This window comes from Bombus bifarius, unplaced genomic scaffold, assembly GCF_011952205.1.
Source record: "Bombus bifarius isolate JDL3187 unplaced genomic scaffold, Bbif_JDL3187 scf7180000008006, whole genome shotgun sequence".
NCBI classification, from domain to species: domain Eukaryota; kingdom Metazoa; phylum Arthropoda; class Insecta; order Hymenoptera; family Apidae; genus Bombus; species Bombus bifarius.
In genome coordinates this window covers 370942-386285 of record NW_022884384.1, presented here as the reverse complement: position 1 = coordinate 386285, position 15344 = coordinate 370942, and the positions used below count along the sequence as shown (strand labels likewise).

General features: G+C 35.4%; 1 protein-coding gene and 1 pseudogene across 3 annotated transcripts; one reads left to right on the top strand and one right to left on the bottom strand.

Moving 5' to 3' along the window:
• The first annotated feature begins 4626 nt into the window (after positions 1 to 4626).
• On the top strand, positions 4627 to 4745 carry LOC117206446 (annotated as a pseudogene).
• Positions 4746 to 4927: 182 nt separating this feature from the next.
• Positions 4928 to 14870, bottom strand: LOC117206425 (cytochrome P450 6k1-like). 3 transcript variants are annotated; one of them, XM_033445758.1, is made up of 6 exons: positions 8731 to 8854; positions 7500 to 8033; positions 6928 to 7299; positions 6429 to 6613; positions 6028 to 6316; positions 4928 to 5350 (listed from the first exon to the last, which is right to left on the bottom strand). In XM_033445758.1, the coding sequence occupies exons 1-6, from the start codon at positions 8852 to 8854 to the stop codon at positions 5172 to 5174; spliced, it is 1683 nt and encodes a 560-aa protein (XP_033301649.1). In that variant the 3' UTR covers positions 4928 to 5171. The 3 variants fall into 3 exon arrangements, with proteins under 3 accessions (XP_033301649.1, XP_033301650.1, XP_033301651.1); XM_033445759.1 differs by lacking the exons at positions 6028 to 6316; positions 6429 to 6613; positions 6928 to 7299; positions 7500 to 8033; positions 8731 to 8854 and adding exons at positions 11792 to 12080; positions 12180 to 12364; positions 12680 to 13051; positions 13281 to 13842; positions 14652 to 14865 and having other exon boundaries at positions 4957 to 5350; XM_033445760.1 differs by lacking the exons at positions 4928 to 5350; positions 6028 to 6316; positions 6429 to 6613; ... (1 more) ...; positions 7500 to 8033; positions 8731 to 8854 and adding exons at positions 10352 to 10840; positions 11792 to 12080; positions 12180 to 12364; ... (1 more) ...; positions 13281 to 13842; positions 14652 to 14870.
• Positions 14871 to 15344: the final 474 nt, after the last annotated feature.

The window sequence follows — 15344 nt, the reverse complement described above, 5'->3', positions numbered from 1 at the left end:
CTTAAACGTGCAGAATAAATTAATGCTTTATAAGATCGTATTAAAACCTGTTTGGACCTAATTCCTACATAAAAATTCTTCAATGATTCCAATCGAAATCTCTGAGATCCTTAATAGATGCACCTTTGTATGATGCACAGTTAAAGAAGAAATATCCAAATGTAATAATAGATATAACATGAGAGTTAACAACCACCAAAACCTACTAGTTACTCAATTATTTGACACAACGGATCAGATTCGCAGGCTAACAGGACATTACCCTTTAGATTTAAGCATTAGAGTGAACTAGAATCAAACATACGATAAACACTTATTAAACACGACATAGTACCACGCCAGAATAGTTTACTTCTAATTCACAATGAAAATTGATTGTAGTCAACTTCCAAACAAAAGAAAAACAAAAATATTTTGATCATTCAACATCTTTTAACCGGTTTTTCGTGCGTAGACCAGTCAATATTTTTATCATCATCATCAGCCATCTGTTTATCTTGTATCTAAGCACACCGAATGTAAATATTTATGCCTACAAAGTTTTTAGAATAAAGTGTATATTGTAACCTGTCACATCAATGTTATGATCAGTTCAACCACCTCTACTATCTTAAACAAAACAGAGATTCGATCATTATATAATATCGATGAACTAATCCTAACGGGAATTTATTGGCACCCCATTAGCACGCTTCCTCGTGATCGCGTCTCCCCACGAACAGTCGAAAAGTATTATTTTATTGAGCTTTGATCTTTGAAAAATCATTAATGTGTGTTCTCCTAAAGTATTTCGTTCTTTTATTTAGGAACTTTAAGAAATTGTTGAACCATGACAAAATTTATTTTAGCAATTATTCATGCAATACACGTGGAACACGTCATTTCTGATGTTTCATTAAAGAAGAGGAAATTGCTTGAATCTTCTTTCCAGAACTCAATTGTATATCATTTAATCGATTAATGGATTACTGGTGCAAAATGTTGAATATTGTAGCGTCTCACGTGCAATGGTTCGAGATTAGAGTTTTAATCAAGGAATGGAGATCATTAGGAAAGGATGACCATTCAAGAAAACTATATTCTATGAGATGGACATAGTTTGTTCAAATAGAAGAATAGATAAAACGTAATTGTAAATTATTTTCTCAAAAAGCATTTTAGTGAAAGTACAATGATTGTATCCGTGACTGATCCGTATAATCGTTCGGATGTGGTGGACTCGGCTTCCTTTTCCACGTGCATGCCCATTAATTAAAGACAAACAGTAAACTTTGGGGGTAATTAGGAAAATACTGTTCGATTAAAACTGAGTACATGATTCAGAAAAGGAAGAAATGGTACATAAGTTCGTGAAACAGAGTAGGAATACATTTGAATCTAATTTGCAAACTAAAAGAGGAAAATTATCAGAAAATAATAGAAAAATAGAACAGATAATCTAATTCTGCGGCGTGTGTTGCAGTGAAAAATACCGTACGTACCGCTATGAAACGATTTCTTCACTAGTCACAGATGCCAAATAAAATAAGAAAATATTTCCGAAGCTTGTAATGTACATTACGGGAGTGAGCTTTGCATTGTCGGCTGTGATAGTATATATGTCTCATTTGTAGTCTCCCCTCTCTTGTGAAATTTACCGCTGAATCATTACTTGCTGACAAAGTGCCATTTGCGAAAAATTCTCGTAGCAAATTTTACCATCGAGAAAATGGTAAGAATTGGCATTTTACCTAGTAAAATAGTTTTTTCGAAGTAATCAGTTGTTTGTAATGTATAATAATCATCTCGGCGGTAATCTACTGCTTAATTTTCACACATTAAGAGACGTGTTATAAAATTTCTGCATTGGAAGCTCAATTTTCTCAATCGAATTGTATTTTCACACGTAAGGAGGTATAGATATTGGAAAGTTGCTTTCAATCACTTTCCTCTTCCCAGACCCGGACAAATGAGCGGTACAAATTATACGGAATTGGGTCATATAAATGACAATATTCTCTAAAGGTATTTTTTACCATTTTTCCAACATGACCTAGTATATTTGCTTAAAGTACATATTCTAGAACATACATCATATCATCTATTATAACGAATAATCTTTCGCATAATTGAAAAGTTGTTATCAATGAAGTTGGAGGTTACAATGTATCAGCGTTATTTACCTGCTTAATAGCAAAAAGTGCAGTAATGTAGGCAGTAATATTTTAGAAGTAACATACGTGATAATTTCATATTGAACCGTCATTCTTGTTGTGAAATGTCAAGTGAAATTACTAAAATTAATAAAAATGTACAAATTATTGACAAGTGAATAATCTCAACTGGTAACAAATATTATGGAGGTTTTCAATTACAAAGTTATTCAGGAGATTTAGAGTCGGATTTCACAGAAAAATTTCTGCGACTTATTGCCCCGTTCATCGTGCAATAAATATTTGTAAAATGTATTGATAAATAATAACGTAATCTGCAATTTGTTAAATTTTTAACCCGTCTATGGAAAAATATCCTTGGCTCAAAGCCTGTTCCTTATCCATATGCTAGTATTGTTACATGCTAAATTATTATTGAGCAAATACGATACACATGTATATTGGAATATATGTATAATCTAAAGTTGAAGGAGTCCTTTTTTTTATGGTGGAATGTGATTTTTCATTTAACAAGGAATAAACAGGAAAATCATGTCAACATTCTGATATCCAGGACCATGTATAAATCATTTACAGGTGGTATGAATGTTACTCATGTCTATATGATTGCCTTCTGACAAGAATGATGTAACCATGTGGCATATATCTTTGTATATGTTTATTAATCTGATTACAAATTGTTCTATATAAACCATATATGTCATATTGTAGTATCGTGGAATAATCATAAAAAGAACTCGCTAGGAATGCGAACAACAATGTAAATAGAAAATGGAACAAACCAGATGGGATGGGAAATTCTAATGGACTGTGTAGCACATCGATATAACTGTCGCCTTTCATAAAATTAGGTGCTTCGAAAAGGATTACGTAAGCATATTCGGTCATGGGCGGCAGCGGAACACGTGCGAGTGTTTGGGAGAACGAAAACTGTAACGAAAAGATGTTTTGCTGGAGAAAGTTAGTCGATAGTTAGTTGAGCTAGCTGGAGTTAGTCACGAATCATGAGTTGTGAGTTAGTTCTCGATTCGTTGCATTACATTACTCTATTAAACTGTAGTTAAATAAATCATGCTTTCCTGTATCAATCACAAACACCATCGAAGACCTTGGTCCATCGAGAATTAAAGACTGTGAAATTTGTCGGGGGGGGGGGGGGAATCCGAGAACCTTGGCATTTCCGTGGAGAAGAAAGAAGTTGTCAAATCTGCGATAGATATTAAACGTGTTGATTTATTTAATAATAAGACGAGTAAATAATTATGATAATTAGATATTAGGTTGTCCGAAAATTGTCTTTCTTTTACAGACCCGTCTTTTACAACGATGCATCTTTGTACAAACATGAAACCTAATCTGTCGAACATTGTAATCTTTAGTTTGATAGAACAAAATGGATCATACGTAATTCGATAAAATAATATAAAACGGAAAATGTTGTGCATCCATTTCCTTATAAAATGAAAGAATCTTTTCGGACTACCTAATATACAGGGCGGTTGGTAACTGATGGTACAAGCGGAAAGGGGGTAATTCTACGGGAAAAAAGAAGTCGAAAATATGGAACAAAAATTTTTTTCTTTAATTCTTTTTTTAATTTTTTTAAAAATCTACAGTGAGATCCGTTATAACGAGACGTGATAAAGTGCACGCGTACCGAGCGAAAATTCAAGAACTTCGATTTCAAATACTTGACTAATCCAGGGCAGAAGAATATACTAAGGAATTCCATGCTACGATGGAAATCATAATCGAAGATCTTCTTGCCATATTCACGAAACGGTGCTTTTGGATTCTCTAACGAACCTACTTTTAAGCCAAACGCAGTGCTACCGATCATATCTGTCTTGTTTATTTTTAAATCTTAGACATATAAACGATGCTTATACTCCGAAGCAAAGCAACAATATGAGTCACTCTCGATTCGAGTTACCCTATGATTCATGTGCTGCTACAAATCTTTCTACGTGTAAATGAAGTGACAGCCAAATCGCTGCTGTTCCGATATTATTCAAATTTGTGGACGTAGAGTGCGCGGTGTGTCGATCGTCGAAGTTAGAAGCATGTTAAAATTATGTTTGGGAACCGTTGAATTTTAGGTAGCCAGGGAACCGACTTTCGCTTTCGATAAAGAGCTAGGTGACACGTTAGACGATATTCTTGTAATAAGAGAAAGGTAGGAGGTAGTTTAATACAAAGCGTAAAAAGGCGGTAGTATACAAGACGAGAGATTTGGTAGCGATTAAAAGGACGCAAGCCGGTATTGGATTAAAGTTCCACTCGAAGTACTTCGAACCGTATGGCGCGGTTTTACGCAATGACCGCTACATGGTGCGGCGAGAGGGTGAAAACGAAGGGTCGCAAGTGACTTCCACGGGGGCTAATCGTACGAATCGTACGGGTCATTGATGAAGACAGCGGTGCGAGTGAAATTAGTGACAGTGAGCATACATGGGGTCAGACCTTTGGATATGCCAACGCCCTAGCCGCGCTGAGTGCACTCGTTCCCGTCAGATCACGAAAGTTAAGCAGCGCCGGGCACGGATAGTACTTGAATGGGTGATCGCCTGGGAACTCCGTGTGGCGTTGGCGAAGCGCGCTGGACTCGCGCCCCCCGGTGGGGTTCGGGCTAGGGTGCTGCCGGCTCAGCGCCTCGGGGCCGCCAGGCAGTCCGGTAGGGGAACATTAAGCTTTAATTAAATAATCATCGTTTTCTTAGTTCAATCACTGTAAATAAATTCATCAAATAAATAAAGTCATTATATAAGATTTCGTATTACTTAATATTATTTAACACTGAATAAGTTTAGTTATTTTCAGGTATTTGAAATCACAATTGTCGGACATTTAGGATTACGATTCTAAAGTATATTTAACATCTAAATATTCATTTCTCCTGGGGAAGAAATAGATATGACATTTGTTGAACTTCGCCGATAGTAAAATATATCTAAGTTATCACAAACAAAGTAGAAAATTAGTATGCATAACGCGATTCGCAAAACTTCTTAGCTTCGTTTAACCAGCAGCAGTGGTAGTCTTTCTAATGTTGAGATGTATTCCTCCTAAAGCTGTCGTGGTGAGTGCTTTGGGATCTAGAACTACTGGAGTTTTTGTTTTTTCACAAGGTGAAACTTCGTAGTCCTTCAATACCTGTACGACTCCAAGTTTGGATTGCATGAGTCCCAATCGCATACCTAAAATAAAGAGCGAAAGATTAAGATTGAAAGTGACAGCCAATAGAATGTTTAAAGATACAGGTTGCTACTTGCATCTTTCGTATAATGCTAATGACAACAATAAAAACTTAATCAATTATCTAATCGGGAATGTGTTATGGCAGAAATTTATTTGTTTAATAATCATAAACTGTATCAATATGTCTGATCGCAGAATATAGTAAACTGTACCAAATTGATATGTTTAATAAATAATGCCGTGCAACGCGTTATTAAATATTTATTCATATTCTGGTAGTTTCTTCTCAACAAGTGGTGCAAAAAGGAGATAAACTTCTGTTAGATTGTATTCCGTTTTCAGATGTTTCTCTTCATTCTTTATGATTGTAACTTACATCACCGAGACACCGGTAATGTTTAATTTTACCGTATGCATATTCCCGAGGCAAAAGAGATTTCAAAACAAAAAGATGTCGATCCCTTAATAAAAAAATTCGTATATAATACTAATATAAGAAGGTATGATCTAAAGGTCCAATCCAATGGTGTTTTGTAACTGCTAGTATAACTAGAAGTATAAATGTCAGCACATATATGTATTTCATTTAGATTTTTTTAACAGTACTTTCATAATTTTCCCATCGATAGCTCTGAGGTTAGAGATGTTGGAAAATATTTCGGAACATTTTACTAACCAATGCAGACGCGGGGACCCTCACCAAAGGGCAAGTAGGCGAAACTTGGCCTGGCACGTTTGGCTTCCTCGGTAAATCGGAGTGGATCGTATTTTTCCGGATTTGGGAAGTACCGCGGATCGTAGTGCGAACCCATCGTCGAAATAAATATTGGGGTATCTTTCTCTAGCACCAAATCGTAATTAGGTACTTTGTAATCGGCAAGGGTAACTCGATCCAGGTATGCTACAGATGGATATTTACGAAGGGTTTCTGAAATTACCATATCGAGGTATGGTAACGTCGTAATCTGTGAAACGTTATATTTCTTAGTATGTTTACAATTATATTACAACCTTTTTCACATACTATTCATATGCCTATCCCGTGTTTCTAATTTAACATTTTTGTAGTTGCCGTACCATATCATATGTGATTTTGCCACCAGTTTTCTCTAGAGCATCCTGAATCTCTGTCCTAAGCGTCCTCTGTACATCTGGGTTCAATGCAAGTTCGTGCAGAGTGAAAGACATGGTGCTAGCAGATGTTTCAGAACCACCGATATAAAATATGGCAGCTTGTGATACTAAATCGTCACCATCGAATTCTGAAACACTCGAATTAAACAATATCGCAAAAGTTCAAATCGATCTAGTATATCTAGTACAATTGGAAAATAACTTGAAAGAAAATGAGCTAATATAGATATTTGTGCAGTATTTTCAATTTCTAACATGAATATAATTATATTGGAAGAAGTTAGTCGCGTTATTTTTCCTCTGTTTCACTGGGAGTTGACGGAATAAGGATATGGATAAAATTGTAATTCACAGAGCATGTTATTCAAAATTTCTGATTTTTCAACGATTCATAAATAACTTCGTTAAGAGAAATTAGTAAAATATTGCAGCCAATGCATACTGTAATCCTTCAGACTTTCGTCGTTCTTGTATGTCTCCCTCATTTCGATCAGCATATCGATGAGATCATTCCTCTTTTGTCCCGAACCGACTCGTTGTTCAATCACATCCCAGAAAATAGATCGGAAGAATTTAGTCGCTTCTTTCCCAAGGAACTTCGGTTTGAGATACTTGACTAATCCAGGGAAGAAGAATATAGCAAGGAATTCCATGCTACGATGGAAATCATAATCGAAGATCTTCCTGCCACATTCACGGAACGGTGCTTTTGGATTCTCCAACGAACCTACTTTTAAGCCAAACGCAGTTCTACCAATGATATCGGTAGTGAAATTCGCGCAAATATCTTTGAACTCGATTACTTTTCCTTCGCCTGAAACAGATATTTGATTTCCTATGATGTGTCTAGCATTGTTGCATTTTTAATCAAAAAAATATAGTTGCAAAATTTAAAAAGTCTCTCTCATCAAGAGAATTGACTTTTAATTTTGTTAAACATTTCTATTAAATAAGAATTATTGTTTTAAAAATATATATTGAACTAACAACAGTTTTTCATGAAATGCGGCTTACCCTCCAAATGCAGCGAATCGAGATGCTTTGCAAAGTCGTCAGCGACTGGCAGCATTATATCGAACATTTTCTTCAGCTTGCCCGGAGTAAAAAATGGCGTCAATTTTGGTCTGAGAGATTTCCATCCTGGATTTTTCATCATGAATAAATTTGCGTATCCAAGACGATCATTTTTCTCATCTGCAGTCGAGTACCTATCAGCGAAATAGTCGAAGTCCTTCATTAGGACGTGCTTCGCGAGTTCTGGATCGCGAATTAACAGGTAAGGTTTATCAAAGACGTAGAAACCCAACAAAGGCAAATCTCTGCCATAATTATATAGGTCCTTGAGAAATTGCGGGGCCGATTTTTTTGACAGGAGACAGTCCATGAAGTTGCCTACGAAAGGCGTAGGTGCAAGCTCTTTCACGCCCCGTTTCGACCAGTAATTAAATTTCCGAGTCACAAACAGATAAGCGACAACCATCAGGGACGAAAGTATGAGGATGCCATCCAGACTCCAGTGTAGCGTTAATAAGACCATTTTAAATGAGTCTGAAAAGGTAAAATGTTTTTGTTGATCTCAGGATATAATATTTATCAACACCACCTGGATTGCGAATTATCATGGATTTAGAGAAATGCAAAAGCTGGAAAATATTTCGCGGAATGCTTCATTGTAATACGATCGTCCCCGAGACTCGTTACGCTTGCTTCTTATGTTAAGGGAAATGTAGGCGTCTACGCTCCCTTTGGTCGGATATTCTTTTTCCCAAAGTCGACGACACTCTGATACTGCCGTACGTGCGTGGGCGAGTGCTAAGTAGGATGGACATAATACATGTAAAACAGTCGTTATGATGTTCTATTTAATGAGAGTGAAATAAATCATTATTTGTGTTTAATTTCATTCATAAAAATACAAAATTGCATAAATATCTGGAGGTCTGTTCATGTATAATAAATGAAATAAGTTATCAGTCTCTGGTTTAAAAAAATCACTAATGTCAGTTGCCTATTAATTAAAGACAAACAGTAAACTTTGGGGGTAATTAGGAAAATACTGTTCGATTAAAACTGAGTAAATGATTCAGAAAAGGAAGAAATGGTACATAAGTTCGTGAAATAGAGTAGGAACACATTTGAATCTAATTTGCAAAATAAAAGAGGAGAATTATCAGAAAATAACAGAAAAATAGAACAGATAATCTAATTCTGCGGCGTGTGTTGCAGTGAAAAATACAGTACGTACCGCTATGAAACACAGATATATAGTCACAGATGCCAAATAAAATAAGAAAATATTTCCGAAGCTTGTAATGTACATTGCAAGAGTGAGCTTTGCATTGTCGGCTGTGATAGTATATACGTCTCATCCCGTAATCTCCCCTCTCTTGTGAAATTTACCGCTGAATCATTACTTGCTGACAAAGTGCCATTTGCGAAAAATTCTCGTAGCAGATTTTAGCATTGAGAAAATGGTAAGAATTGGCATTTTATCAGGTAAGATATTTTGTTCGACGTTATCAATTGTTTTTAATGTATAATAATCATCTCGGCGGTAATCTACTGCTTAATTTTCACACATTAAGAGACATGTTATAAAATTTCTATATACAGCACCAATATTTTGAATATTACACAATTATCGTAAAGACATATTTCGATCAACCGCTTCCATAAAATGATATAATTAAAAAATTGCATTGGAAGTTCAATTTTCTCAATCGAATTGTATTTTCACACGTAAGGAGGTATAGATATTGAAAAGTTGCTTTCAATCACTTTCCTCTTCCCAGACCCGGACAAATAAGCGGTACAAATTATACGGAATTGGGTCATATAAATGACAATATTTTCTATTTTCGCACAAAGGTATTTTTTGCCATTTTTCCAACATGACCTAGTATATTTGCTTAAAGTACATATTCTAGAACATACATCATATCATCTATTATAACGAATAATCTTTCGCATAATTGAAAAGGTGTTATCAATGAAGTTGGAGGTTACAATGTATCAGCGTTATTTACCTGCTTAATAGCAAAAAGTGCAGTAATGTAGGCAGTAATATTTTAGAAGTAACATACGTGATAATTTCATATTGAACCGTCATTCTTGTTGTGAAGTGTCAAGTGAAATTATTAAAATTAATAAAAATGTACAAATTATTGACAAGTGAATAATCTCAACTGGTAACAAATATTATGGAGGTTTTCAATTACAAAGTTATCCAGGAGATTTAGAGTCGGATTTCACAGAAAAATTTCTGCGACTTATTGCCCCGTTCATCGTGCAATAAATATTTGTAGAATGTATTGATAAATAATAACGTAATCTGCAATTTGTTAAATTTTTAACCCGTCTATGGAAAAATATCCTTGGCTCAAAGCCTGTTCCTTATCCATATGCTAGTATTGTTACATGCTAAATTATTATTGAGCAAATGCGATACACATGTATATTGGAATATATGTATAATCTAAAGTTAAAGGAGTCCTTTTTTTTATGGTGGAATGTGATTTTTCATTTAACAAGGAATAAACAGGAAAATCATGTCAACATTCTGATATCCAGGACCATGTATAAATCATTTACAGGTGGAATGAATGTTACCCATGTCTATATGATTGCCTTCTGCCAAAGTGATGTACCCATGTGACATATATATTTGTATATGTTTATTAATCTGATTACAAATTGATCTACGTGAAACATATGTACCGTATGGTTAAAAAACAGATATTTTTTAAAGAAAGCACAATATTGACTAGTTTACACTTGTAGTACATATTTTTACACATACACGTAAGTGTGAATGACTCCATTAAATAAATATCTGAACGTGACAATGTAAGTGAAAGAGAACTCTATTTCCCCTGCACGCAATATATTTCCTTCCCATTACGATACAGAAAATCTACAGAAACAAGATTTCGTATTATTTAATGTTATTTAAGATTTATAAGTTTCGTTAGTTTCAGATATTTGTATTTACAAGTATCAAGCATTTAGAATTACGATTCTAAAATATATTTAACACCTAAGGATTCATTTCTGCCAAGAAAGAAATAGATGTCCTTTGTTGCATTTTGCCGAATCAGTAGTAAATTATATCAAAATTATCACACGCAAAGCAGAAAATTGAAATGCACAACGCGATTCGTAAAACTTTAGCTTCGTTTAACCAGCAGCAGTGGTAATCTTTCGAATGTTGAGATATAATCCTCCCAACGATGTCGTGGTGAGTCCTTTGGGATCTAGAACCACTGGAGTTTTGGTTTTTTCACAAGGCGAAACTTCGTAGTCCTTCAATACTTGTACGACTCCAAGTTTGGATTGCATGAGTCCCAACCGCAGACCTGAATCGAAGAGTGACAGAGAGAAATTATCGTGAGTAAAATTAAAAGTGCCGGCCAACAGAAAGTTGAAAGATACGAATTGGTACTGGGACGCGTAAATTACCCACCACATTCATGAGTGGAAGAATTTTTAATTACGTATAATACGAACGAGTTTTTCCAGTAGTTTCTAACTGTTATTGTAATTTTTAATTTTTTAAATTATATTAGTTATAATTTTATATTTGTTAGATTATAGACAAGTAAGTCTTGAACACAATGAGATTTAGATCCGCGTAAAGATAGTTGACAAGTGGAACGAACGATATATATGACGATGTGATTATCTCTTGATAAAAGTAAATGTTGTCGCCAAGTGACAACCTCGAGATTGGTGAAGGTTGAGATTAAAATTTCTACTTATAACATTTTATACAGGGTGGTTGGTAACTGGTGGTACAAGCGGAAAGGGGGTGACTCTGCGCGAAAAAAGAAGTCGAAAATATAGAATAAAAATTTTTTTTTATTTTTTTTTTTTTAATTTTTCCATCGAGACAACGATCTGCAATGAGATCCGTTATAACAAGACGTGATAAAGTGCACGCATACCGAGCGAAAATTCGAAGTCGATTTTCTCGAAAACAAAGCCTCAAACGAAAAATCTTTATTCTATATTTTTGACTTCTTTTTTCGCGTAAAATCACCCCCTTTCTGCTTGTACCACCAGTTACCAACCACCGTGCATATCTTAATGAAACTGATTGCAAATTGTTCTGGGACAAAAGTACATACGTCATCCTTAGAAAAATAGATATCTTTTAAAGAAAGAATAATCTATATGTGTCCTTGTAGTACGTATGTTTGCTTATATATGTATTTCACTTTGACTCTTTTAACACCGCTTTCATATTTTTGCCATTGATAGTTCTAACGTTAAAGATGTTGCAAAATATTTTGAAAAATTTTACTAACCAATGCAGATGTGGGGTCCCTCACCAAAAGGAAAGTATACACAATTTGGCCTGGAACGTTTGGCTTCCTCGGAGAATCTGAGTGGATCGTATTTTTCCGGATTTGGGAAATACTGCGGATCGTAGTGCGAACCCATCATCGAAATGAATATCGGGGTACCTTTCTCTAGCACCAGATCGGAATTAGGAATTTTGTAATCGGCAAGAGTGACTCGATCCAAGAATGCTAGAGGTGGATATTTACGAAGAGTTTCCGAAATAACCATATCGAGATATGGTAACGTCATAACCTGTGAAAAAATGATATTTACCATTATGATTACAATTACGTTATAACATTCCTCACATGCTATTCATTTTCTAAATTAATATCTTTGTAGTTACCGTACCATATCGTATGTGATTTTGCCATCAGTTTTCGCCAGAGCATCGCGAATCTCTGCCCTAAGTGTCTCTTGTACATCTGGGTTCAATGCAAGTTCGTGTAGTGTGAAAGACATGGTACTAGAAGATGTTTCGAAACCACCAGTAAAAAATATGGCTGCTTGTGATACTAAATCGTCACCCTCGAATTCTGAAACATGCAAATTAATCATAAGCAAAAATTCAGCAAAACGATCTAATATATTTAGTACAATTGGAAATTAACTTGAAAGGAAATTAGCAAATATAGATATCTGGGCGTAATTCTCAATTTGTAACATGAATATAATTATAATTGGAAGAAGTAGTCGCGTTATTTTTCGTCTGTTTCACTTGGGGATTCACGAAATAGGGATATGAATGAAATCGTGATTCATAGAGCATGTTGTTCGAAATTTCTGATTTTTGATGATAAATAAATAATTTCATTAATAAAAATTAGTAAAATGTTCCAGAAAATACATACTGTAATCCTTAAGACTTTCATCGTCCTTGTATTTCTCCCTCATCTCGATCAGCAAATCGATGAGATCATTCCTCTTTTGTTTCGAATCGACTCGTTGTTCAATTACATCCCAGAAAACAGATCGGAGGAAGTTAGTCGCTGCTTTTCCAAAGAACTTCGGTTTAAGATACTTGACTAATCCAGGAAAAAAGAATATACTAAGGAATTCCATGCTACGATGGAAATCATAGTCGAAGATCTTTCTGCCATATTCACGGAACGGTGCTTTTGGATTCTCCAACGAACCTACTCTTAAGCCAAACGCAGTGCTGCCGATCATATCGGTAGTGAAATTCGCGCTAATATCTTTGCACTCGATTACTTTTCCTTCGCCTGAAACAGATATTTGATTTCCTATGATGTGTCTAGCATTGTTGCATTTTTAATCAAGAAAAATTAGTTGCAAAATTTAGAAAGTCTCTCTCATCAAGAGAATTAACTTTTAATTTTGTTAAACATTTCTATTAAATAAGAATTATTGTTTTGAAAATATATATTGAACTAACAACAGTTTCTCGTGGTCAATCTGTTATTATGTAAATGCACTAGAAATGCGGCTTACCCTCCAAATGCAACGAATCGAGATGCTTTGCAAGATCGTCAGCGATTACCAACATTAACTCGAACATTTTCTTCAACTTGCCCGAGGTAAAAAACGGTGTTAATTTTGTTCTGAGAGATTTCCATCCTGGATTTTTCATCATGAACACATTTGCATATCCAAGACGATCATTTTTCTCATCTGCAGCCGCGTTTCTATCAGCGAAATAGTCGAAGTCCTTCACTAGGACGTGCTTCACGAGTTCTGGATCGCGAACTAAGAGGTAAGGTTTGTCGAAGATGTAGAATCCCAAGAAAGGTAAACCTTCGCCGTAATTGTATAGGTCCCTGACAAATTCTGAGGCTGATTTTCTTGACAGAAGACAATCCAAGAAGTTGCCTACGAAGGGCGTAGGTGGAAGCTCTTTCACGCCCCGTTTCGACCAGTAGTTGAATTTCCGAGTCACATACAAATAAGCGGCAACTATCAGTGACGACAGGATCAGGATACCATCCAGTCCCCAGTATGGCGTTAACAAGGCCATTTTGGATCAGTCTGATAAGGAAAAATGCTTTCGTTGTTCCTGAAAGACAATATTTATCAACAACTTTTAATTTACGGAGTTTTATGCATTTGAGGAAAATGTAAATGCATATAAAGTGTAGTAGAAAGATGGTGTAGAATATGGAAAATGTGTGATGTTCGGTTTAATAGCGAAAATAATAATTTGGTAAAATGAGCAATGTATCGCGGAACAGGAAGATTCATCGTTGTTTACAGAACGTCCAACTCTTCTCATATAAATGTTTTTCTGAATGAAACATTTGCAATAACACAATACTTCGCAGTACGGCAAGTGGAAATACAATCTCTCTCGGGGCTCAGCATTCCTATTAAATTGTGTGGAAAGTAGATATCCCTCTTACTCAACTCGGATGTCCTCTTTTTTAACAACCGATATCACCCGGAGTTGGCAAAGTGAAAACAGGTGAATGCTTAGGGGGCGTACGCATCACGATCACTCAGCGACTACTTGGAGGCTTAGACCTCGGTGGCAAGGTTTACGATATGTCGATTGGAGTATTCATTTCGGCGACTAATTAATTTTGTAAATAATTTCCCTCTGTACGTCTCAAAATTCAACGTCACGTTTTCATCGCAAGCCTTGTACCTCGGCCAGGCCCTTGTTCGTATCTTGGGGATCGCGACCGCTATATATAATTAAAAATGCCTAGAGTAGAATGCACATAATACATAAATGCCTCAAGTATAACAGTGGTTACGATATTTAAGTTACAAAATGAGGGATGAAAATTATTTGTAAATAATGAAGAATTAGAACAAATAGCTTAATTCTGCCGTATGTTTTACAGTGAAATATGCGGTACGTACCACTATGAAACGAATACTTCAGTCGTCACAAGCACTATAATGCTCACTTTCTCTCTTCTGTCATTGTGTTTAAGGTATAGGTCTGTTAGGTGAGAGCCTTACTGAAGAGTCCACACTAGCAGATCTTGGACGAAACACTCACAAGCACTATAATGTAACAGATGCCAAATTCAGAATTGCGCTAAATGAGAGAACATTTCTGAATCTCTCAACGCACATTATTCGAATGAGCTTTGTATCGTCGGCAGTGATTGTATATACGTCTCATTTGTAATTTTCCCTCTCTTGAGAAATTTACCGTATTATCGCTGATGGACAAAGTACAATTAGAGCTCGATTGAATTTCATACCAGACTTAAGCATCGAGAAGATAAAAATTGCCATCTTATCAGTTAAGATATTTTTTTCAAAATTATCGCTTTGTTTTACGTATAGTTAACAACAACAAACAAACTGCTAAACAAAAAATTTTTATTTACCGTAACAACGTTTTGAATATTGCACAATTATTGTAAAGGAATATTTCGATGCGTCGCTTCTATAAAATAATACAATGAAAAAATAACATAGAAAGCTCAATTTTCTCAGTCGAAACGAATTTTCACAAGGAAAACAGTATAGATATTAGGAAGTTTCCTTCCATCACTCTCCTATTTCCAAAAGGTGTGGAACGAGTAAGCCCCGTATTAGACT